The sequence below is a fragment of the Peromyscus maniculatus genome, chromosome 1, assembly GCF_049852395.1.
Source record: "Peromyscus maniculatus bairdii isolate BWxNUB_F1_BW_parent chromosome 1, HU_Pman_BW_mat_3.1, whole genome shotgun sequence".
NCBI classification, from domain to species: domain Eukaryota; kingdom Metazoa; phylum Chordata; class Mammalia; order Rodentia; family Cricetidae; genus Peromyscus; species Peromyscus maniculatus.
In genome coordinates this window covers 128,539,613-128,565,242 of record NC_134852.1, presented here as the reverse complement: position 1 = coordinate 128,565,242, position 25,630 = coordinate 128,539,613, and the positions used below count along the sequence as shown (strand labels likewise).

Below are 25,630 nucleotides of genomic sequence, written 5' to 3'. Positions count from 1 at the left end.
CCCACCTCCCTCCCAACTTATAGGTCTTATGATCTGTGACCTTTAGCATTCTGTGTCTGGCTGAGTTGGGAGGGACCTGTGACCTTTAAGTGCTTTCCCATGAGACAACCCGTGGCACTTCTCGGAGCTTGAGTTTTAGTTAATAGTATCACCACCTACGCTATTATTAATTGGTTTTTTTTCCCCTCTAGAATTGGACTCTAAGGGCTTGAGTTCAAATCCTCAGCACCCATGTGAAAGCTGAGTGTGGTGGTGTGTTACCCTAGTGCTGGTGAGGCAGAGACAGGAGAATCCCTGTGGCTCCCTGGCTGAGCAGCCTAGAGTTGATGAGCTCCAGGTTCATGGTCAAGATCCTGTGTCACTCAAGATCCTGACATTGACCTCTGTCCTCTACATACATGTGCACACATGTACGTGCATGTGTCCAAGCACTCACAGGAAAGAATATGTACACATGCCACACACATACACAGTGGAAAATCAAACTCTCTTTTTTTTTATTTTAACTTACAAAAAAAAAAAAAATCAAGTTGGACATGATAGTACATACCTATAATCCCAGAATCTGGGAGGATGAGGCAGGAGGATGTAGCATTCTAGGTTGGCCTGGGCCACAGAGTTATACCCTGTTTCAGGACAGTCAGCAAGCCACCAGGCACACAAAAGGTCTGTGAAGGAAACTGTGTCAGCCATGGGCAAAGAGAGTCAAGATCACATGATGGAAGCAGAAGGCGGCTGGAAAAATAAACACACGGGAATGCTACAATATTAAATGTGAGCTGGACTGGGCTCTCCCCAGCCTTAGAGGACTCCTCTTGCTATGTTTACAAGGAAGAGCAAGGGTCGAAAGATGTTAACATCTGGGAGCAGTCCCAGACTGTCTCCTCCCTGTTGGCTCCCTGTGCACTCCAAAGCCCTGGGTTTGGGCTGCACCTCCGTTCCAGCCTAGGAACTGTCCTAATCTGGTCAGCAGGATTTGATACCTGCCTGGTGGGTTAAGTCGATCATGTGTTTGGTTTAGTCTTGAATCAAAAAATCCTGGGGCTGTAAAGATGGCTCAGCTGGCAAAGTTGCTTGCCACAAAATTTGATGACCTGACTTTGATCCTTGGAACCAGGTGGAGGAAGGAGAGGATGGACTCCCGAGAGTTGTCCCCTGACCGCCACGTAGTGCCGTGGATGGTTGTGATCACACGCAGAGAGAGACGTGAATGCACACACGCACTAAAGAAATGTAATAATAAAAAAAAAAAAAATAAGGAAATCCTGGATCCACAGAGGAGCCCTTCTCTGGAAGAAGAGGAGGGAGTCTGGGGCTTGGGGACCTATGAGAAGAAGATGGGGTAGGGGTGGAACCACACCAGGGAGGGAGGACCAGCCCCTGGCTTCCTTCCAGCCCCTCCCCCATTTGTGGGTGGTCGAAGGATGCTCTCCACCAGCAGGATTGGAGCAGAATTGGAAGGTAGGGCCCTGGCAGGGGCGGGGGAGTCAGCCTGTCAGTTTAGCTAATCAGGCCCTCTTGGGTTGGCTTCTGGCTATTTCAGTCTGGGAAGGTTTGCGAGTCCCCTCAAGTGTGGCTGCGTTGTTGAGTAGCTTGATGATCTGTCTACCCGCTCTGATTCATAACAGCACACGGTGCACATCCAATGGAAAAGCTCACATTTCCCGTTTATTCGCTGTTAGTTAACCGAGAGGCTGCCAGCAGCCCTGCAAACATAGCCATACCTTGGTAGTAAAGTCAGCTCCCTCCCCAGAATGGTGAGTGCAAAGATGCAGGGTGCTGTTCTCTGTTGTTTTTGTCTTGCTGTTCTTTGAGTTGCTGGAAGATTGCTAAACTGGTTCTCTCTCTCTCTCTCTCTCTCTCTCTCTCTCTCTCTCTCTCTCTCTCTCTCTCTCTCTCTCCCTCTCTCTCCCTCTCTCTTCCTCTCTCTCCCTCTCTCCCCTGCCCCTCACCCTGGCTTCACCGTGGCTCTCTAAAAGGGCAGTTGGAACCACTGAACGAGGTGGGTTAATTCAATTATCTCTTTGGTCTGGATTCTAATCAAATGCTTGCCTTTCCGTTTGGAGCCTGGTGTGGGGCTGGGGCATGACTGAGTACTGAGTCACAGGGTATAAGCAAGGGTACAGTTTCTGTTCCTTCCTACCGAAGGGAGCCCCTGACAAAAGGGACATCCCTGGACAGCATGTGTGTCCCAACTCCGTGGGATTCCCCTAGTTTAGTTGCATGTCCCTGGGGCTATTTTTCCTGAAGTATCTTGGTTTTGTTGTTGTTGTTTGTTTTTTTGTTTTTGTTTTTCCTTTTGCCAGGAGAGAACCCTATGCATTGTGTGTTTAAGAACATATTGCCTGGCTCTCTCCATGTTGTAATAACCGCCCACCTGTCAAGAAAGGCACACACATAAACTACAAAGGCAAACACCTGCGAGTGTTTTGCTTGCTCCGAATGGCTGGCTGCAGCCACGTCTGTTTGCCACCTTGTGCCCACGGTGCATAAATAGGAGAGGGAAAAAAAATTTTTTTTTCTTCTACCAGCAACTCTGTTCTGGGGTGCCTATTTGTCATGGGTGGAGCCCATCCCTGACGGACTGCTTATAATTTGGGGGTGTTCTCTCTCTTCTCCCTCTTCCTCACCCTCCTCCTCCCTCCTCCTCCCCCCAATGGCCTCAGGGATTTCTTTCCAGAATCTCTGATGTACTGCTGTGTGGATGGACGTGTCGACACTGCTGTCAGAGGTGCTATGAGTCCAGCTGCTGCCAGTCCAGCGAAGACGAAGTGGAGATCTTGGGACCTTTCCCTGCCCAGACTCCTCCATGGCTGTGAGTAACCCACTGGGACATTCACCTCCCAGCATCCCCTCCACTGGAGGACTGGCAGAGGGTGGGGTGAGATAGGCTGAGTTACCATGGACATAGCCGGGAAGGGCTTCTCTGTGCCCCCTCATTTGCGGGCCAGCTGGTAGCACCAGCTGGCAGTGAGGCTCCTGCTCAGCCATTCTCACACCGAGCTTCTGAGATGCAAGCCGGGGGATGCTAATCTTGGGGACACTTTAAGTAGCCCAAGTATCCAAGCAGAAAAAGATCTGGGTTCTTTTTGAAGAACGTCTTGAAGGCAGTGGCCTTCGAAGGAGGAGCAGTGTCTGTTCCCTTCCCAGACAGCATGACAGACTGTCCGAAATGCTCAGTCCCAGGCCTGCACTGAGTAGGTGCTTAGTGAATCTTAGCTGCCAGCACCTTTCTGATGGCGCCTTTTGGCTGACCTGAGCAAGGCCTGCATCCCCAGAGCCACAGGGAGGCGTGCCCGGCCCATCCTGCCTCCAGGGCTTGTGGTGTTCACTCTGGCATCTTCTGTTTTATTTCTAATCCACTCCCCTCCTGCGCCCGCATACACCATCTTCATCTGCCAGTCGCTCAGATATTTTGGGAAGGCAGTGTTGAAGCTTGGCCACATGTCTGATCCACCTCTCTGTGGCAGGGAGAGCGATCTGGTCGGAGACTGGGGAGGAGCCACGAGACCTGGGTTGGGAAAGACCTAGAAATCATCAACAACAGCTGCTGAGGACTCTGGGAGGGAGGCCCAGAGAGGAGATGGTGCTGGGTAGAGTCAGAACCCAGGGGTAGCTGGGTACAGTGGGAACCTAGGGGTAGGACCTAGAACTGTCTCAGCTGAATCGGGCTGAAATCCCAGAAGGCCCCGGAGCCCCATCTTTCCTCTGGGTTAGAGGTCATGCCATGCATGCTCTTATTTTTTCTTCTTAGAAGCAAGTTTCAGGTGTTTCCAGAACACAGTGGTTTCATGTCAGCCTATGTGAGTTCAAATTCAGTTTCTGCTACAGCTTTCTAACTCTTTAACCCTGGGAAAGTTGCTTGACTTCTATGAGCCTTGGTTTTCCATTGTAAAATGGGATGATAACAGTCAGGCAGTGTTGGCACATGCCTTTAATCTCAGCACTCAGGAGGTAGAGGCAGGCAGATCTCTGTGAGCTGAGGGCAGCCTGGTCTATAGAATGAATTCCAGGACAGCCAGGGCTACACAGAGAAACCCTATCTTGGGGGGGGGGAAGTGTGTATGTGTGAAATTATGATAATAAATAGATAGATAGATAAATAAATAAATAAATAAATAAATAAATAAATAAATAAATAAATAGGGGTTGGGGATTTAGCTCAGTGGTAGAGCGCTTGCCTAGCAAGCACAAGGCCCTGGGTTCAGTCCTCAACTGGGGGGGGGGGAGGAATAAATAAATAAATAAATAAATAGTATGTACCAAATAGGTTTGTTGAGTTTGTGTTTAGAAAAGTACTTAAGAGCACTTAAGACTTTGCTGATGATCAAAAGTGGGACACTTATTTGTTTATTGAGGCAGGGTCTCACTATGTAGCCTTGGTTGGCTTGGAACTCTTTATAGACCAGGCTAACCTTTAACTCACAAAGATCTGCCTGCCTCTGCCTCCTGGGTTCTAGGATTAAAGGCATAGAGCACCATTCCTTGCTTAGTTTTATTTTCATTTTTTAAGACAGGGTCTCTATAGCCAGGCTGGCCTTGAACTTGCCATGTTGCCAAAGATGACCTTGAATTTCTGATCTTCCTGCATCCACCTCCTGAGTGCTGAGATTACAGGCATGGGCCACCATACCCAGGCCTATCCATGCTAGTCAAGCATTCTACCCACTGAGCTATGTCTCCAGCCCCGTGAGTGCAATTTTCTTCGGTTTGTTTTTGTGTGTATGTTTTTGAGACGGGTTTCTCTGGCTGTCCTGGAACTTGCTCTGTAGACCAGGCTGGCCTTGAACTCACAGAGATTCATCTGCCTCTGCCTCCTGAGTGCTGGGATTAAAGGCGTGCACCACCACCACCACCACCACCACCACCACCACCACCACCACCACCGCCTGGCAAATGAGTGCAATTTTTAAAGACCCTGGTTTGACTTTGATTTCCTTATCTAGAGAATGAGAATAATAAAATAATTTATCTCACAGGGCTATAAGTAAGAGTACGTGAAGAAGGCTAGCCACAGTAATGCATGCTTTTAATCCCAGAGCTGGGGAGGTGGAGGCAGGAGGGCTGTGAGTTCAAGATCACCCTGAGCTATGTAGTGAGACCCTGTCTCAAAAACAAATGGGAATGAGCTGCCTTCAGAATGCATTTAGCCCAGGGGCAAGAGATCCATAAGCATTCTTTCTGTCATTATTGGGTGTCAACAGACACCTTTCACTCATCTCGAGGACATGATTTCAAGTAGATGGTCACCAAGCTGAGATGTAAGAGACAAGCCCATTTCATAGGGTCCTGGTCGCAGAGTGGCTGAGACCATTTGGATCCTAAAAGCCACATGTCTTTGTCACGCAAAAGAAAAGCTGATGACCAGGTAGAATGTCACACCTGTATTCCCAGTCCTAAAATTGGAGGCAGAAGGAGCGTGAGTCCCAGGCCAGCTTCCGGAACTCAAGGGCTAGGAATGGAGCTCAGCGTTTGCAGCACGTGTGAGGCTCAAGGTTTGATTCTCAAACTGGAGACAAAACGCACATGCATGTGCACATATGTGTGAGTATATACGTGTATATAGTTTCAAAAGTCTGTTGGCCACCTGACTAGCCCTCAGGAAGACCCTGGACCCTGAAAATGCTCTTGTTCACTCATCATCACAGAGAAGTGAGGCTCAGTTTCCTTGATCTATGATGTATGGTATGTTTGCACATGTGTACATTTTGTAAGTACATGTGAAGGCCACGAGTCAACCCCAAGTCTTCACCTTGTACCTCAAGACAAGGTCTCTTGCTGTTCTCCACTGCATACACTGGGCTAGCTGGCCTGTGACCTTCTGGGGACTTCTCTGTCTCTGCCTCTTATCCTCCAGTAGTGCTGGCTTTCATGAGGATCTGAACTCAGGTCCTCAGCAACATGTGACAAGGGTTGCCCGCTGAACCCCCTTCCCAGCCCGGTAATTTCTTTGGGCACATGCTGTATGTGGGACACTGTCCTCTTCATGAGGTTAGACAGGCTTTTGTGAATAGGTTCAGGGACTTTTCAGTTTTATCTAGGACATAGGCAGGTGTGGGAGCAGGTTGACCCTCTAGAATCATACTTCCATACCTTGCATACTATATGTGACAACCTAGCCTAGGGTCTCATGGAAAATCCAGGGATGATGGCTTCAGGTGTGGCTAGATCCAGGGGCTCACATGGTTTCTCTGGTTTTGTTTTTCATTGAATTAGCTTCATTCTTAAGCTCTCTTTCTTTACTCCTGGCTGCTGTGCTTGATGTACATTCTATCATCTTCATAGAAAAAAAAATTCGGGGGTTAGGGATTTAGCTCAGTGTAAGCAAGCACAAGACCCTGGGTTCAGTTCTCAGCTCCCCCCGCCCCCCCCAAAAAAAAAGAAAGAAAAGAAAAAGAAAAAAGCCAATGACCCCAAAACAGAAAAATGCACTGGCCCAGCCTTCACCCTGTGCCCATCACTTGTCCCTACCATTTCAGGCAGGGGAAATAGCTGTCCCCCTGGGTTGCCTCTCCACCTGGAGCTAAGGAAGGCTTGCTCTTGTCTGAAGCATGTAAAGAGCTAGAGAGTAAATATTTTAGCCTCCTGGGCCTAGACCCTGAGGCAACTGGTCACCCATCACAGCATGCGGCCACTATCACAGACAGAAGAGAAGGGAGGGTCGCGGTTATTAGGGAGCCAGGCAGCGAGTGTGACCCCAGCTCACAGACCCTTGGGGCAGATGCTTCACGTGTTGTAACCAGAGAAGAAGGAATGAACCTGGCCAAGGGAAACAGCACATGGATGCCACCCACCCCCCCAAGGGTTGGGGTCATGGAGGAGGAGCCTCAAGTTCAGCTTGTGCATGGCTTCGAGTGCCAGGTTCGAGATTTGGATGCTCTTCCTCACACAGCAGATGTCACCTCCTCCCAACCTTGCCATTTAGTCAGGTACAGGCTCCTACCCACCCACCCCCAGACACCCAGAGATTCCCCATACCTGTGGAACACTGTAACCATGTACCTATGTAACTATGTAGCCTCATCATAACACTGAGTTTGGAGATGGTTTTATTTGACATTGAATACTGGCCTTTTGTGCAAAAAAAAAAAAAAAAGATTATTTTTGGAGCAAGAAGTTCATTCTGTGTGCAGACAAAAACAGAGAAGTGGACTGGAATGTTCCTTCCAGGGCCAGCACACTCCAGAACTCCGAGCAGTACCATTCATGTTATGGCATTGTGGGCTGTACCATCTGGAGTTGGACAATCTGCAATGTAGACAGCTATACACGACCTTTCTGCTTCCCAGGATGAGCTGGGCTGCCTCAGACCCTGAGTAGCACCTCATTCGGTTTTGGCATCCGACACAATATAAAGCAGAACAGAAATCTGCAAGGGGGAAAGCGGGTTCAGTCATTCAGAAAGCAGATCTGCAGCTTGCATTTGCTCCAGATTTATTTACCAAGTGGGCAGTTGCATGTTATCAAACAGACAGGAAGTAGAAATGTCAAGTGCTCGGGCCTGTCTCCATACAGTGACGTGTGGTGGATGAGCCGGCCTCTGCGTGTTCTGTGTGAGTCTCTGGAGACACGGCACTCATTGTCGTGTGTATTAATGTCATACGGACAGGTGAAGATCTTGGTGACTGCACTGTCTATATGGCTCTGTTGGAGCAGTGCCAGAAGGGTCCTTATGGGAGAGTGAATAAAAGCCAAGTTGTTTGTGTTCAACAAGCCAATATGGACTACCTACTTTAGGTATGGCTCTTGTGGATTGCACAGGGGATGCTCAGCTGTGAAAGGGAGCATAGCTGGGATCCCCTGGGGTACCACAGTTCATCAAAAGGCAAATCAGCTCCCATCACAAGCTTGCATTTCCCAACAGTAAGGGAGGGAGTCCATAACAGCTGGCTGCAGGACTGCTCAGAGGGTGGCCTAAGATAGTGCATACAGGTACCGTAGGTGCCCCTCGCCACTCCCTGCCCCCTTTGATCAGTGAGTAGAGATCCCAGTGTTTGAGAATGACGTGATATCTCAGTGTTGCTGATCCCAGTTCATTCTGGGATGTAAACGACAAGCCCTGAAGATGAGCATGCAGCACTAAAGGGAAAGACAGCTGTAAGGTGGGGGCTGGGGAGGGGGATATGGGGGAGGTCTCAGGACAGGATTGTGGTCCCTGGAGGAAGGGCCACCGAAGCAGAAGCCTGAGTGGTTAAAAGAACAAAAAACTAGCCAAGGGAAGAGCCTGGAGGAGCATCTTAGGCAGAGGGAACAGGGAGGCCCAGGGTATCTGAGGGAACACAGAGGTGGGGCAGGCCCTGTGCTCCCAGACACCTGTGTTTTAGTGGCTCCAGAGGGTGGTGACGTTTAAGCTGACCACTGAAGGTGTGTGGGTCTCTTAGGAGGAGGTGGCTGTCACAGTAAAGCTTGGCAGCTGGGGAGCAGGGCCATAGGCAGGCAGGGGTCCAGGAGCCATGACCCTCCTATCCAGAGGCTGCTGCTCTGCATTCAGGGAGTCTTGCCCCAGTTTGGTCCTGTCCCTGTCCCCACGCTCCTGTCCCGCACATTTCATCTGCTGTCCATACACAGCCAGCAGGTATGCAGCCCCCCCTTTCCAGCCTGAGCCCCCCTTTCCAGCCTGTCTTGCCCTACCTGTTGCCTTTCATCACTCTGTGGTCAAGGCATCTCGCCCATCAGGTGCCCCCGAAGACCCTCTAGAATTCAAAGCTTGCGTTTTTTTGAGTCTCAAGACATGTTTGTTTCCTTGTAAGCTTAAATGTCAAGTTGAGGAGATGTGACCGGATGGCCCTAATCAGCCATTATGGCTCAGGGTGCACGATGCACAATACTCCCCCATGCACAGTATCACTAACACTAGATCTCTTCGCAGGCTCCCTGTTCTCCCTTTCCCTGCCCCAGCACTCATGCCCAGCTGGAGTACTGGCGAGACCTGGTTTCGTTCACTTGTTTGAGACAAGGTCTTTCTTGGTAGCCTGACCTCAAACCCAGGACTCTTCTACCTCGGTCTCCTGAGTGCTAGGGTTACAGGCACACACCATACCCAGCTTGGGGGGGGATCTTAAAGCCACCCCTATTGTAATGTCAGCTAAAACATGCCAAGTACCCAACTACGTCACTGCTGTATCATTTGATGCTTGTTAACTCATTCTGAGAGTTTAGCAGCCAAGGAAGGTGGGCTTTTGGTTGTTCCCATTTTATAGATGGGGAAATGGAGGGAGAGGGGAAGGGAGTCACCCAGAATCACCTCGCTAGGGCTCCAACTGAAAGTATCTGTCTGTCTATCCATCCGTCTACTTACCTACCTATTACCTATCATTTATCTATCATCTCTCATCTCCCTCACCATCTGTCCCTGAGCCTTGCCCATGCCTCCTCCAGTTTCTCAGCATTTCTCGTCTTCATTAGCATCATGTTGAGTCATTGCTGCTGCTAATTTGTAACTGCTTCTCCACCTCCAACTTCTGTTCTCAAGTCATTGATTCACGGGACCATTTTGTAGTCATCCACCTGCCACTCCACCCTTGAGTGACATTGTGATGGCGTATTTTTAAAGGATGTTAAGTCAGAAGATTTAATAAGGAGAGTATTGAAATAGACGGACACAAAGCCCCAAGAGTGACTCTCACAAGTTCAGATGCATCTAAACAACCACACAGTTCCTTCTGGACCCAAGATTGACAGGTCTCCTGCTTCAGTCCGCCATAGTGGCGCCCTCATGTGGCAACAGTGTGGGTTTGCATGCCCTCCGCCCAACTCTGAAGCTATTTTCTAAATCAGGGATGATATCTTTGAATTATTTCATAGTTTGTGAAAAAAGCCGAGACTCTACTTCCATCATTCTAAGTGATATAGTGTGCGTCAGTGGCTGCATCATTACCATGCATGTCCCAAGACAGGAGTCCCTGTGTTCACCCACTGAATGTTTGTTCAGGCTCTGGGAAAGGTGCGGGTAGTGGTTGAACTGTGGGAGAATGCAGAGAGCAGGTGGAGGCCCACATGAGACTCTGGTGGGGGGTTGTCTCAGCAGCCACTGAAATCCCTTCTCCTCCCCCCCAGAATGGCCAGCCGGAGCAATGACAAGGACGGTGACTCAGTCCACACAGCCAGTGATGTCCCATTGACCCCAAGGACCAACTCCCCTGATGGAAGACGCTCGTCCTCAGACACATCCAAGTCCACATACAGCCTGACTCGGAGAATCTCCAGTAAGTGCCTGGAGACAGTTGGGGTTGGCGGGGTGGGGGGTGGGCATTCTCTTAGTACCGTGGGAAAAAAACCTAGCTGAGCATGGTGGCTTGTGCCAGAAATCCCAGCACTCAGGAGTCTAAAACAAGAGAATCTAGGACAGCCTGGAGTAGAGTGAGTTCCAGGCCAGCCTGAGCTATAGAGTAAGATCCTGTCTCAAAACAAGAGCAGCGCTTGCACTTAGGGTCATGGAAGCAGGACAACAAAGGCAAGGGCTTGATGGGGGAGACCAAGGGGCTGTTGCACCTGTAGACCTCAGGTTTCCATCTGTTCGTAGGCTAACGGGGCTTCCACCCAGGCACGCTGGCCCCTGGGTCCACCCTCCCAGAGTCGGGCAGTGCTACGCCTCAGTTGGGGAGGGTACATTTTTCTCTTGCATCTTGAACTTGCAAGTTCAGGGCTCTAGAAGGTCCTCCCAGTCTATCCCTTCATCCGTAAGGTGGACTAATGTCTCATCTAATAATCCAGGGGACTATAAAAAGCAGGTGACTCAGAGCATGATGTCCATTCAGAGCACTACTTGGCACCGAGCTGCTCTGATCATAGTGATGGGATGCTCCTAGATACCACCTCTCACAATAAGTAAGAATAGAATTATCTTTCCATATGCACACATTCTGTACCCTTAGGTTCAACCAATCCCAGCACTTGGAACCCAAGGTAGAAGAATTGTGAATTCAAGGCCAGCCCAAGCTACAAAGTGAATTCCAGGCTATTGGGGGCTACTTAGCAAGACCCTGTCTCAAAGAGCCAAGAAAAAAAGATTAGGTGTGTGTGTCTATACTTAACACAGACTTTCTTTTCATGTCTTTATTTCCTAAACAATATGGTATATTAGCCAAGCTTGGTGGTACAGGCCTATAATCCTACTCAGGAGACTGAGGCAGGGGGATTATGAGTTCAAGGACAGTCTGTACAACTTGGTGATACCCTATCTCAAAATAAAAAATAAAGAGAGGCCCAGGCCTATGGCTCAGTGGTAGAGCCTTGCCTAGATGCATGAAGCCCTGGGCTGAATCCACCACACACCAGGAAAAGGAAGACTTGCCGTAGGAAGTTTCATTTTGCTGCATTTGTATTGTCCTCAGCATTTTAATCTGTTTGGAGATGGTGCAGGGGTATCCAGCCTTTGGGCATTGGGATTCAATGTTGTCTACAAGTGTATTGAGCTGCATTCACTGGGGTGCGTGTTGCCTGTAGGCTTCAGGTTGGACATGCATGAACATATATGGATGACCGTGCATAGGGTTGTATATTGTTCTCTTGTATTTATTTATTTTTGAATGTGTGTGTGTGTGTGTGTGTGTGTGTGTATGTGTGCGCACGCACGCACGCGCGTGTGTGAATGCACACACCATGGTGCATATGTGGAGGTCAGAGAACAACTTTTGGGAGCTGGTTCTCTCTCTCCACCATGTGAACTCAGGTCCCCAGGCTGGGTAGCAAGTTCCTTTCCCTATTGAAACATCTTGCACAGAAGAGCCCACTGAAGCAGAGAAGCCCACGTGGGCATCTGGGGATCTTTGCTGATGTCGGCGGATGGCTGGTGGTGATCTTTGTTCTTGGTGGTTGTTTAGGTCTGGATTCCCGGCGCCCCAGCTCCCCGCTCATTGACATCAAACCTATTGAGTTCGGGGTTCTCAGTGCCAAGAAGGAGCCCATCCAGCCGACGGTGCTGCGCCGGACCTACACCCCTGATGACTACTTCAGGAAGTTTGAGCCCCGGCTTTACTCCCTTGATCCAAACCTTGATGATGTGGACTCTCTGACTGATGAGGAGATCATGTCCAAGTACCAGCTGGGCATGCTGCACTTCAGCACACAGTATGACCTGCTGCACAACCACCTCACGGTGAGGGTGATCGAGGCCCGGGACCTGCCACCTCCCATCTCCCATGATGGCTCTCGCCAGGACATGGCCCACTCCAACCCCTACGTCAAGATCTGCCTCCTGCCTGACCAGAAGAACTCCAAGCAGACGGGAGTCAAGCGCAAGACCCAGAAGCCTGTGTTTGAGGAACGCTACACCTTCGAGATCCCCTTCCTAGAAGCCCAGAGGAGGACCCTGCTGCTCACTGTGGTGGATTTTGACAAATTCTCCCGCCACTGTGTGATTGGGAAAGTGGCGGTGCCTCTGTGCGAGGTGGACTTGGTGAAAGGTGGCCACTGGTGGAAGGCGCTGATCCCCAGTTCTCAGGTAAGGCTTGAGTTTTGCTGTGTCACCTCCTGGGAATTCTTCTTCTTTTAAGAGTCTTATTTTAATTATTTTACTATTTAATTTTTTACTTTTGAAGCTGGGTGTGGTGATATACATTCTTGCAATCCCAGCATTTGGGAGGTGCAATAAGGATCAGAAGTTCAGGGTCACCCTTGATTATATAATGAATTTGAGGATAACCTGGGCTACTTGAGATCTCATGTCAAAAAAGCCAAAGGGAAAAAAACTTACTTTGCATTTAAGTTGTTTTTATTTTGAAATAGTTATACTCACATGAAGTTTCAAAAGCAGCATAGAGTTCCAATTACTCTCTTTTTCATTGTCCCTAGGACAGTGTCTTATAGCATAGAGAATATAGGATATTCCACAAAATACCATGAACTAGAGTAGACCAAGTTCAGATTCCAGTGGTTTATATACATATCCCCCCACCATGTGTGTGCATGTGTGTGTTCATAGGCATGCATGTGTATGTATGCATGTACATGCATGTGTAAGTGTGTGTGTGTGTGTGTGTGTGTGTGTATGTGGACATGCGTATGTATGTGTGATTATGTGTATGTGGATGCATGGGCATGCATGGGTGAGTGTGTATGTGTGCATATATATTCATGTGTGAGTGTGTGTGTCTGTGTGTATGTATATATATGCATGGGCATACATGGGAGTGTGAATGTGGGTGTGTATGTGTGTGTGTGTGTGTGTGTGTGCATATGTAGTTCTATGAAATCTTTTCACTCTTTTATATATGTATGGGGATGTATGTGTGGAGTATGTAAGGTATATGAATGTGCATTTGTGTGTGGAGGCCAGGGGAGGGTGTCATGTGTCCTGCTCAATCACTCTGCACCTTATTTCTTTGAGTCAAGGGCTCTCACCAAACCTAGAATAGACTGGTAGCCAGCAAGTCCCAGTGATCCTCCTGTCTCTGTCCCCACAGCACAGGGGTTGTATACATATCCATGTACACATATCCATGTATGCATATGCATGTATGCATATGCATGTACACATATCCATGCCTGGGCTCTTTAGTGGGTTCTGGGATCCAAGCTCAGATCCCCATGCTTATGAAGCATGGACTCTGATGAGGCATCTCCAGCCCCAGTTCTGTAAAATCTTACCATGTTTACAGATTGATGGCACCACCACCCTGGAGCATTGCCCCCAATGCTGAACAGTTTAATCAGGAAAGTGGTTGTCCAGGGTATAAAGATATCAATCATTTTGACTTTCAGAAAGTGACTTGGAAGAAAAAACAAAGGTGGGGGCTGTGGAACCGATGACGCACGGATGTCTCTCAGGCAAACTGTGAGGTGATCGGCTTCCCTCCCCGGGCCGGCCTGAAGGGGGGTGTGATTAGCTGCTGGGGAAGCCATCCTAAGGCCACAGGCTGAGCTGTGACTCCAAGAGGCTGTTAAGTACTGAGTGCACCCTCTGTGGACAGAGAGAGCTGGGCAGGCCAGGGAAGGGGAAGGTACAGCCGGGAAGAGGAATACCTCGCACACTGCACAGGTGAGGATGGCCCAACCCAAGCAGGTACCGACAGGGGACAGGGCCATTGTAAACGAACATGCTGGGGGTGCATCTCAAAGCTGTGCAGCCTCGATCAAGAATCCAATGACCCAGGCTGCCTTCGGGGAGGTGGGTTGGTTGGTTTGTGGTGAGTTATGTGCTAGGGATTGAACCCAGAATGTTGTGCACGCTGAGTGTACTCTGTCCTGTTGAGCTATGTCACATCCCATCAGTATCCAGGTTTCCAGCATGGGGACAGGACTGTCCTGTCAGCTGTGTGTCTGTCTTCCTAGATGAAGGTCTACCCCCTTCTTCATATGAATTCCCCATGAAGAAGGCCCTGAGGCAAGGCTGGTCATATATCCAGGAAATGTCACCAACTGGGGACACCGGGAGGGATTTGGAAATTCGGGAAGGGTGTGTGATGGACAGGTCAACACAACAGGACGTTGTCTGGTTTTTAAACCTGCTAGAGACCTGGGAATTTGTGCAAGGCACACACAGGAGCCCAGTGTTGTTCATCCACAGAACTGTTGAGCGAAGGCTACTGGGAACTGGGAGCTTAATTCCCTGGCACTTTTGGCCTCTGGTCTTAGAAGCCAAGAGGCCTCTGTTACCCACAGTGGGAGGTAGCATCTGGACACAGGCCTTCATACTAAAACAGAGAGGACAAGGAGAGAGCGGGAAGACACGGAGACTGTTGTGACCTTGGCTTCACACCACAGACACTTCCTCTGGGCAGGCCTGCCCCCTGGCATCACCATCATGTTGGGTACCTCCTGTGCCTTCTGCAATGGCTGACGACACTCGGTGTTCAAAGGATCACACTCTCTCAGCCATTCAGAAGTTTCAGTTGGGGGACTGGGGATCGTTCCATCTTGCCAAACTCAAACTCCATTCTTTTCTTTTTTTTTTTTTCCAACTCCATTTTTTGTCAAAGTCCCTGGAGATGCAGAGAATCTCCATGACACCCACACACCTCACCTGCAGGTCTTGTTCACTGTTTCCATTCATGGTCCTCCTGGTCCGGTGGGTGCTGTAGCTCGCTTCCCTCCCACCTCCTCTTACTTCCCCCTCCCTCCTCGCCTCCCTCCCTCCGTTCTCTGTTACTTCTTCCTTCCCTCCACCTCCTTATGGCCTTTCTCCCGTGAAGTGAGCAGCCAAGGCCACCCTGCTGGGGTTTGAACCCAGATGCTGAAGGCTTTACTCCTCACCATTCTTCCTCAGCCTGCCCTTCTCACAGTCCCCCTGCTTCAGCCTTCCGAGTGCTAGGACTACAGGCGTGCATTGTCATGCCAGGCTAGAATGATCTTTAATTTGGGGGGTGGCTTGGGAGGTAGCTGGGCTAGTGACATGCTTGTTGTGCAAGTGTCAGGACCCACGTTTAGTGTCCATTTAAAAACCCGAGTTCAAGGCAAGTGTCTGTAATCCCAGTGCTTGGGGGGCAGGGACAGAAGGATCCTGGGAGCTCACCGGACAGCCAGTCTAGCTGGATTGGTGAGTTCTGGGTTCAGTGAGACCTGGCCTCAAAAAATAAGGTGGAGAGTTATTGAGGAAAATGCTGGATATTGACATTTTACCCCTACATTTGCACACAATGCATACACGCACACACAGAGGAACACATACACACATACCACAACACACACACACACACACAGAGGAACACATACACACATACCACTCCAACACACACACACACACACACACACACACACACACACACACACACACACGACTGTTTGAGGCTCACAGGAAAATCAATAGGGAGATTTATAGGTTTCCCATCACTCCCCTTCACCCCTACCCACGCACAGTCTCCCTATTCCCAGCATCACTCACCACAGCAGTATGTTTGGTACCAGAGACAAACCCACGTTAACACATCATTATTGCAGTTTGGGGTACACTGTTAACTCGTACATCCTATAGCTCTGGGCAAATGTCTGGTGACATATGTCCACTGCGATAGCAGCAGATAGAGTGGTGTCACCAGGGCTTGTTTTCAAGGCAAAAATAATTTGAGATGCTCAGCGTTCTGTGCTGATTGGACCCAGTACCTGGAAACTGCCTGGAGTTACGGACGCCCCCAGCCTGCCTTCTGGACTGCTAAAAACAGCCTGGTAAACAGAGACTCCTAACTGCCTTCTGTATTTTGAGATTCCTCACCAACTGCTACTGTCACCATCCAGCCCTCAACCAGGCAAATGGCAATGTTTTAAACTTGCCCTGAGCTGCTGTCAGCCTTGACCTTTAGAAAGCTGGCCTCTGTGTGTGTGCTAAAACTGCTTCCGGCTCGGTTTCTAATAGGCAGCCACATAATGCTTCTGGGGACCAGATCAGAATCCGGCCGAGCAACAGGAACTAGAAGTTTCCGTGTGCGTGGGCCTTCTTGTGCCCCTCCTCCCTCGGTAAAAATCAATTCCACACGTGAGAGCTTATTAGAATTTTTAACTACATTCTTTATTTACTTAGTGTGTATACACTATGGAGCGCTTGTGGAGTTTCAGAGGATGACTTGTGGGGACTGTGTGGGACCCAGGATCAAACCGAAGTCGTCAGGCTCTGTAGCAAGCACCTTTACCTACTGCCCCAGTTCACTTTCTTTCGCTGGGACAAACTCCATGACCAAAACCTACTTGGGCCGGAAAGGGTTTATTTGACTTACATGTGGGTCACAGACCATTGAGAGAGGCCAAGGCAGGAAGCTAGAGTCAGGGACTGAAGCAGGAGCCATGGAGGAGTGCTGCTTACTATGGCTTGCTCAGCCTGCTTTCTTATACAACTTAGGACCACCCGCCCAGGAGTAGCACCATCCACAGTGGGCTGGGCCCTCCTCTCCCAATTAACAATCAAGAAGATGCCCCACAGACTTGCCTTCAGACAATCCGATGAAGACATTTTCTCAATCGAGTTCTTCAATGAGTTACTCTTGACACAGCTCTAACTTGTGTCAAGTTGATAAAAACCCAAGCAGGACACCTGCTGAGCCATCTCACTGGCCCCAACAGGAGCTTGTGTTCCCTAGTTATAGCATGAACTAAAGGAGGATCCAGAACGATGCGGGGGGAACCTCCCTGTTGCATAAATGAGAAGACTGTGACAGGAAGGTTGAGTGACTGTCTAAGGTCACCCAGATTTTCACGGTAGAACTGGGACTAGAGCTAGGTTGCCTGACTTCCAAGCAGGTCTTGCTACTGTGCCAACCATCTTTACTCCCCCAGATCATATGGTCCAGTGGTGGGTAAGAGTATGGGCCCTGCACTCACACAGGCCTGGGTTCAAGTTCGAGCTCTGCCACCTACTAGAGGTATGTGCTCAGGAAGGTCATACTTCGTCACCCAGCCTCAGTTTCCTGTCTGTCTCAGGAGGCTTGCACAGTGTGAAGATCCGACTTCCCAGAACCTCGATTTCAGTCTCCCAGGAGCATTCCCTGTGAGCTGTCTGACTCACAACGCTGACACCAAATGTGTATGCTTGCCCCCAGAACAACCATGCCTCCGTTTCTCTGGGCACCAACTGTCTTCTATTTTGCTTCAGTTTGGACTCTACCCTCCCTCAGATAGCGCGTGCCGGTCCTATGTCCCAGTTTACCACTTTGGCTGACCAGACTATTAAATCAAAAGTCCCCTGGACCCTATGCTCCAGTTTCGTCATTTGTAGAAGGGCTCACAGAGCCCAGCAAAGCCCTTTGCTTTTTATTTTAGCTCACATTTTTACAGGGTTCAGTCCATGGTGGTTTGGCCTCTTGCCCTCGGACAGAGAGCATCCTGACAGTGGGAGTTAGCTCATCATGAAGACTCTGACCTAGGAACCGCCAGCAGCAGGGATGTACGGTGAAAGGCACACGAGGGAGGCACGTGTGAAGTCTCCACCCCTCTTCAGACACACCGCTCTTCCAACCCCCTGCTGGAATCACCAGTGTTTTCCAAACCCTGATACTTGGGAGTTTGGGTGGCGGTGGCGGTCCCACGGTGGCGGTCCCATGGCACAAATGTGATGAGTTGAACCATCGTCACCTGGTGGCTGAACTAAGCCTCCACTTCAGGCGCCCCTCCCTGGAGGTCAGAGAGCAGGATAATGCCTCCGACTCTCTACTCATGGTCTTTCTGGTAACCAGTCCCACCCTGAAGGAGGTCCCCAGTGATCAGGCGAACTCACTGGCATACAAAAGATGCTCTCCCCGCTGAAAGTATTCCAGATATCCTAGAAGCTCTGTGCCGGGACCTGGGTACAGACACCAAATGTGAATTTCTCATTCACAACCGGGCTCTGCTTCCGGGTTGGTGGGTGATATTAGACTTGCACCTGAGCCCTACAGTGCTGCTATCACTGTCACCATCATGACCATGACCTTCCTCATCACCATCCTCATCCTAGGGCCCATTGAGAGCTGGATGAGATCACACCTGCGCCATGTCCAGTGTACACCGTCTGCTGTGACTGTGGCTCATTTGTATACTGAATGGGGCAGGTTTCTCATGTGTCAGTGCCATGTAGGTCTTGGGGGTGGAGGTGGGAGTCGGGGCTCCAGGTCTAAACTGAAAGCGACAGAACTCAGAGTCCTAAACTGTTCCCCACACAGGGACTTCCCTAGCGTGGCCTTCTGAGAGGCCTGTTCACAACCCCATGCCCAGGGCGGCACCAGAGCCTGGTTCCATGCGTTCTCTAAAGTGGCCACCAGCCTTCTCCCTGGTGGGCAGAGAGCATGTGAATACCACCTTGATGTGGGTTATCTGAAATATTCCATTTGCCTGGCACGTGATTTGCCCTTCTGATGGAGCAGGAGATTAAAGGCAGCAGAAATCGGAGACAGAAGGGCCTCAGAGACTAAGCTATGATCTCAACTTTATCCTGAGGGAGATGGAAGCTGTTAAAAGATGACATGCTGGGAGATCCTGGGCTAGGTTTACATTTTCAGTTGCTCCTAGGGCAGAACATGAGATAGATGGAGAGCAAACCTTGCACTGGGGTACCCTTGGTTTCCCAGGCTAGACCATCCTGTCCATTGAGGCTATTGAACAATGTCCTTGGCCTCTCTCTGTGGGAAGCCAGTCTCTGGCCCTTCCTTGGTTATCAAAACCGAACAAACAAGACAAAACAAAAAACACTGCCTCCAGACTGCGTGAAACATTGCTTGGGACATGGTCATACAGCTGATATCCATTGATTTTGAGATCTATGATAACAGGGGCAAGGTAACTGTATTAGTCACCTTTCTCATTGTTTTGACACAAAGTCTTTTGGCTTTTTGTTGTCATTGTGGATTGCTGTTGATGATGTTTTCTGACAGAAGCAACTTAAAGGAGGAGGGATTTATTTTAGCTCACAGTTTAGAGGCCCTGGGCCACGTTTGTTTGGTCCAGTTCATTGCAGGAGAGCATCATGGTGGCAGGAGTGTGTGGCAGGGGCTCCAGTCTGTGTATGTTCACTGTGGCAGAGAAACGTGGTGGTAGGAGTATGTGTTGGAGGCTGGTCTTCACTTCTTGGTGGGCAGACTAGAGAGAGACAGGGAGGAAAGCCTGTTACAACACATACTCTCCAAGGACACACAGAGAGACCCACCTTCTCCACTAAGACTCCCCCTCCTAAATGTCTACAACCTCCCAAAACAACACCACTAGCTGGGGACCAAGTGTGCAACATGTGACCCTCAGGGTCAGTTCCTATTCAGGCCTGAGCAGTGCCCCTCAGTGAGTGGAGCAAGGGGTCTGGTGACTTAGATGTACTGAGGTTGGTGTGAGGGCTCCTACTCGCTGTCAGTTTGGGAGTTGGGAATGACCTAAAAGGAGGGGTCTCTAGAATGTTTGCCTGAGAGAGAAGTTTGCTGAGCTGGGTGCTAGGCAGGGAACCAGAGGACATGGGTGAGGAGACGATGGCTATGATGATGATGATGATGATGATGATGATGATGATGATGAATTTGATGTAGGGTGCAGGATGTTGAAGTTGATAGGGGAGTACCTCTGTGACTTGTAGTGAACTAAAGTTCAGCTCCCTAAGTGGTCTTGTCTGATCCAGTGGCTTGAAACAATACTACGTTGGGCCTGAGATGGCACCTCATGCTGGGGGCACGTGGAGGGGAAAACTGATCACTAAATGGCTGGGGAACAAAAGGAGAGAGACCAATGCCCCACATTCTCCTTCAAGGACAAACCCTGAGGCATCCAAAGGCCTCCAAATAGGCCATATCTCTGAAAGCTGAAGGCTCCACCTCCGAAAAAACACCAAGTTGCGGACCAAGCCTTTGACACATGGACCTTCAGAGACTTTTCTTATGCAAAGTATGGCAACTCTTGAGCTCCCGTCTCTCCTCTTTCTCAGATCAGCATCATTTGTGCAGGGGAGGCTTGGGAAGGTGAGTTCCCATAGCATTTTTTACTCTCTATAACACGAGCCGCCATGCTAGTTAAGTCATTGCATAATTAACGCATTGGTTATGTGAATTCTTTATATACTAAAAAGACCTTCACTGTCTTAGATACTCTCTACTGGGATGAAGAGTGACCAAGGCAGTTCATAAAAGAAAGCATTTAGTTGAGGGCTTACTACAGTTTCAGAGGGTGAGTCCATGATCATCATGGTGTGGCCGAATGGCAGCAAGCAGGCAGGCATGGCGCCAGAGCAGTAGCTGGGAGTTTGCATGTGATCCACAACCACTAGGCAGAGAGAGCTACCTGGAAAGGTGTAGACTATTGAAACCTCAAAGCCCACACACCTCCTCCAAAGAAAGCCACATCTCCTAATCCTGCCTAAACAATTTCACCAACTGGGGGCCAAACATTCAAACATATGAGCATATGGGGGCCATTCTTATTCAAACCACTACCAGCACCTATTATACATTTCTGTAGGCCTGACAGATGGTCATTTCTCTGAATAGCTGTACAACGCAGAACAGAATAAGGCTTTCTGTGGAAATGGAAGAAGGAAATGGTATAAAAGGCTAAGGCCAATGCTCCCGATCCAGCTTCTCCCTTTGTGTCTTCCAGTCAATTCCCTAGAAGGTCCCCAAGGCCATCCTGGCTTGTGCTGCTTCTGCTTGGGGGGGAGGGCATCTCTAATCATAAGGTTGCTTGTCTTGATTGTCAGTTTGATTGAACTGAAGAAGCCTAGAGATTAGTAAGGCACACCTACCCCTGGGTGTGTCTGCCCAGAAACGATTAGACCCTGAAAGTTCTGACCTAAGGTTCAATCCATTCATGGAGTCTCAATTTCAGTAGACTGTTGTGAAGTGGTGAATCTGTGGAATGTGGAGCCTGGTTGGAAGAGATACATTACTGGGACATGTCCTCAAGGCCCCTGTCTTCCCCTTCCCTGTACTGTTCCATTCAGCTTCCTTTCTGCCACGATGTGAGCAGAAACCTCTGAAAACGTGAGCTGAAATAAATCCTCCTTTGTTTCAGTTGGGTATACCCAGTGTTTGGTACAACAATGCGCAATCTAATGGAACTGTGCCTATCAGTTCTTCACTGGGTAGGTGGAGAACAGGCAGCATGCCTAACCTGGTTTCAGGTTGGGGCTGAGTGCTTGCCATAAGACACTCACTGGTTGCATTGTTGATACAGAATGAATCTTACTCTTTTGTGATGGAGTGGGTCTGAAGTGGGTTGGCTGTGTCTGGACAGTCATTCAGTCTAAGACAGAAACCCTCAGACACCAGAATACTGACCTGCTCTCCAAGCTTCTTTGGAAGACTGGATGTCACACACAAAGCTATAAGTAAACATTTCACTGGGCAACATTTACTGTGGGTCTGCTGTATGCCAGAAGCGCAGGGAAGTTGGAGGCACTGCTCTGAATGAGCTCCAAGCCCTGAGGAACAGAGATAAAACATAGAAGGCTGGGGGCGTGGCTCAGTTGGTAGAGTGTGTGCCTAGCATGGGTGAAGCCTTGGGTTCTGTCCCCAGCACCACATAAACTGGGCATGATGGAGCATATCTGTATTTCTAGTACTCATGAGGAAGAGGCAAAAAGAAAGATAAGTTCCAGGTCATCCTTAGCTACACGTTGAGTTTAAGGCCATCCTGGGCTACATGAAACCTTATCTAAAAGGAGAGAGAGAGAGAGAGAGAGAGAGAGAGAGAGAGAGAGAGAGAGAGAGAGAGAGAGAGAGAGGAAGGAAGGAAGGAAGGAAGGAAGGAAGGAAGGAAGGAAGGAAGGAAGGAAGGAAGGAAGGAAGGAAGGAAGGAAAAAAGAAAGAAGAGGAAGGGAAAAAAAAAGAAAAAAACCTTGCTTGTATCATACACCAAAAGAAGCCCACATAGTCAAGAACTTACATTTGGAAGTCTGTCTTAGAAGGAAATAAAGCATATCCTTACAGCTTAGTCATAGCTAACCATCTTTTTAAATGGTCAAAAATAACTTACAAATCATAAAGAGAGAAGATGAGTATGTTTACATGTCAAATTAGTGGGCTTTTGTCGACCTGAAGCTCTGATAACGGACACTGAAGGCAGCCGGGGAACGTGTTTGTGCAAATGTGTTGGTTTGCCAGTTCTGACATAACTAAGAACCACACCCTGGTGGCTCAAATGAGACAGGCTAGCTGTTCCCACGATTCCGGAAGTTGTTGTTGAGCCACGTGACCAGGAAAGCCCTAAGAAAGGGTCTGCTCCAAGCTTCTCTTAACCTACCAGGGTTTGCTGTCCATCCTTTGTGTCCTTTGTCTTCCAGGCGTCTACAATCATCTGTGTATGTTGTCTCTGTATTCAAATCAGTTTCCCCTTTATAGAGACATCAGTCATATTAGATCAGGGTCCTCCCTCTCCAGGGTAGCTTCATCTTGGCCAACTACCTGTTATGATCGTTTAAAAATAAGGTATTTCTAACCAGCTTTAGGGTTGAAATTGAATATGGCAAATATATTTGGGGAGGGACATAACCCCAGGAACATGTAACTGTCAAATGATTAGTATCTGCAATATTGAAGGTCTTTTTGTATGTTAGTAAGAAAAGAATAATGCTCAATAGAAAAATGAGCAAAAAGAAATGGACAGGATTGTCACGGACAGCAGCGTATGAAAAGCTGATAACCCTGAAAAAATACTTGCTCTCTTCAGCAGTCAGGAAAACACAAATTCAACTCCTTGATCAGCTGCTCATCTGCTGTGGTTTAAGTATGAAATGTCCCCAGTATGCTCATGCATCTGAAGACTTGGTCCTCAGTTCGTGGTGCTGGAAAGTTGTGGAACCTGTAGTAGGAGACACCTTGCTGGAAGAAATACACCACCGGAAGTGGGCCATCACTTCCCTCTTTCCTCCAGCCAGTCCTGCCTCCCAGATGTCCTTCCTCAAATCCCTCCCATGCGCCTACTCTCAAGTCGATAGTCTCTTTTTCTTTGCTTACATTTGTTACATGCATGTAAATAGATATATGTGCATGCATGTACCATTCACGTTGTGTGTACACACAACATACTGAGTCCGTTTTTGTTGGTGGTGTATATATGATTTCCAGGCTGACCACTCTGCAGTGGACAACCATTAAGGGGCCTCATCGCTGAGAGAGGCTAATTCACCTTCTCTCAGCATCAATAGTTCTTTGTCTAGAGATTTTCCCCCTCCCACATTAGCATGTCCATTGACAATGTCATCGTTCAGGCCTTGTTTCTGCAGCCATTCTAGGAGAGACTGCTCACAGCAGACTTCCTGATAACTATGTCTCTTACAGTCTTCTCACCTCATCTTCCCCATTGTTTCCTGAGCCATAGATGCAGGAGCTGTGGTGTTGATGTAACCGCTGGGGCTGGGATCCCATGATAGGTTCATCTCCGCATTGTGTCCAGTTGTGATTTTCTATGATGGCCTCCATCCGCTGTACAGTGAGACTTCTCTGGTGAGGAGCGGGTCTGCTGAATGCCCACAGACCTATGCCTACACTTTCTGCCTAGCGTCTACACTATAGGCAGACTATACCTACACTTCCTGTAGGTGTGTCAAAGACTTAGAATGTGGTAAGGAATTATGGTGGTCTAGCAAAATCTCAGTAGCAAACTCTTTTCTAAGGTCCATTTCCTCTCTAGCCCCAGGAGGCCAGCTAGGTTTCCAGTGCCTGGGATGATTTCCCTCCTGTGGAGAGGGCCGTAAGTCCACTCAGACAGCTGTTGGTGGCCACCGACACGTGAGTGCCACTTACTTGCACCTTTAGTCATATCTTGCCACACTGGTACTATCTGTGGTTCACAGATGTTGCAGCTGGTAGGACTGTTTAATTGCCTCCCTCCCTTGGCCACTTGGGTAGTATTTTCTGGAACCCTAGAAGCTAGGTTGGAGGAAACAGGTCAGATCAAGCTCCAGTCATCCGAGTCCTATATCCTAAGTGTGTGGTGTCCTCAGCAGGAGGGGCTTACCTTCAACCCTGAGAGGCAACCAGGGGCTACATCAAAAACCTGTATTGTTTGGGGAGTCACTTGGATTACCCCGAACACCCTTTTGAAAGGGTGTACTGTAGATGTAACCAACAGTCTTATTAAATAAGAAACACAGAAACAATGTAAAAGAGAAAGCCGAGAGGTCAGAGCTCAGAGCTAAAATTTCACCCTTCCGCCTGAGGTGTCCCAGCTTCCCGAAAGAGAGCTATTTCCTGTGTGTAAGTCGTTTTTCTAGTCATTCTGCCTTCTCATTGGTTGTAAACCCAAACATGTGACTGCCTCGTCACTGTCTGAATGTACAGCCCCCTAGGTCTTAAAGGCATATGTCTCCAATGTTGGCTGTATCCCTGAACACACAGAGATCTATGGAATTAAAGGCGTGTGCCACCACCGCCACACTCTGTTTATGGCTCTAATAGCTCTGACCCCTGGGCAACTTTATTTATTAACATACAATCAAAATCACATTTCAGTACAATTAGAATACCACCACAGTGTACCTTGCTTGGGTCTGATCCTAGGGATTTTGTTAGACTATGGTTCTTGTGGGGAGCATTGTCAGCTCAAATGTCTTAACCTACACATACACACACACACACACACACACACACACACACACACACACACACATTTAACATATATATTTTAAATTTATTTACATGTGATATATGAGATATTATATATATATCCCCATTAACATATGTATTTGTACACACATACACACTAACACACACTCTGTTTAATTTTAGGTAAATATAAAATAATGTGATTCCGTGAGTCTTTATCAAACAACCCCAGTGTGATTCACCCACCCTTCTCCTTCTGCACTGAACTCCCTCCCACTTCCTCAGTTGGAGACCCTTCCCCCCCCCCCCCCGTTATTCCACTTCTCAGGTGTTTGCAATATGACCATCAGCTTCATGCCCCTGCTGCCGTGTCTTCCCTGCTGATAGACCGTGTCCCCTTGGAACTGTGAGCTGGAATAAACCCTTTCCCCCTGACGTGGCTTTGGCCAGGTACTTTATCACACCAATGTATAAAGTAACTAAGACGTCATTGGACAAGAATGATGGAAAGCTTGACAGTGGCAGATAGATCCAGCCCATCGTATCGTCACCCACATTGTGGGCACGGAGGAGATGTTGGACTTAGACGGAAAGTCAGAAGCCAGTGGTTCTGAACAGAGGAAAGGCAGTATTCCTCTCCTGTGCATGGGTTTGCTTTCGATGGTCTCTTTTACCAGGATTAAATGTGGTCCAAAAATATAAATGGAAAGTTC

General features: G+C 48.8%; 1 protein-coding gene across 3 annotated transcripts in view; it reads left to right on the top strand.

The window, feature by feature from the left end:
- Syt17 (synaptotagmin 17) overlaps positions 1–25,630 on the top strand; it is a 72,536-nt gene that overhangs the window by 3,181 nt on the left and 43,725 nt on the right. The window contains exons 2-5 of one of the 3 annotated variants that reach the window (XM_006985686.4): positions 1,985–2,002; positions 2,667–2,815; positions 10,057–10,205; positions 11,823–12,442. In XM_006985686.4, coding sequence (XP_006985748.1) covers positions 1,985–2,002; positions 2,667–2,815; positions 10,057–10,205; positions 11,823–12,442 — 936 coding nt within the window. Of the gene's footprint in view, positions 1–1,979; positions 2,003–2,666; positions 2,816–10,056; positions 10,206–11,822; positions 12,443–25,630 lie in introns of all 3 variants that reach the window. The other 2 variants (XM_016004115.3, XM_076550845.1) reach the window with 2 other exon arrangements.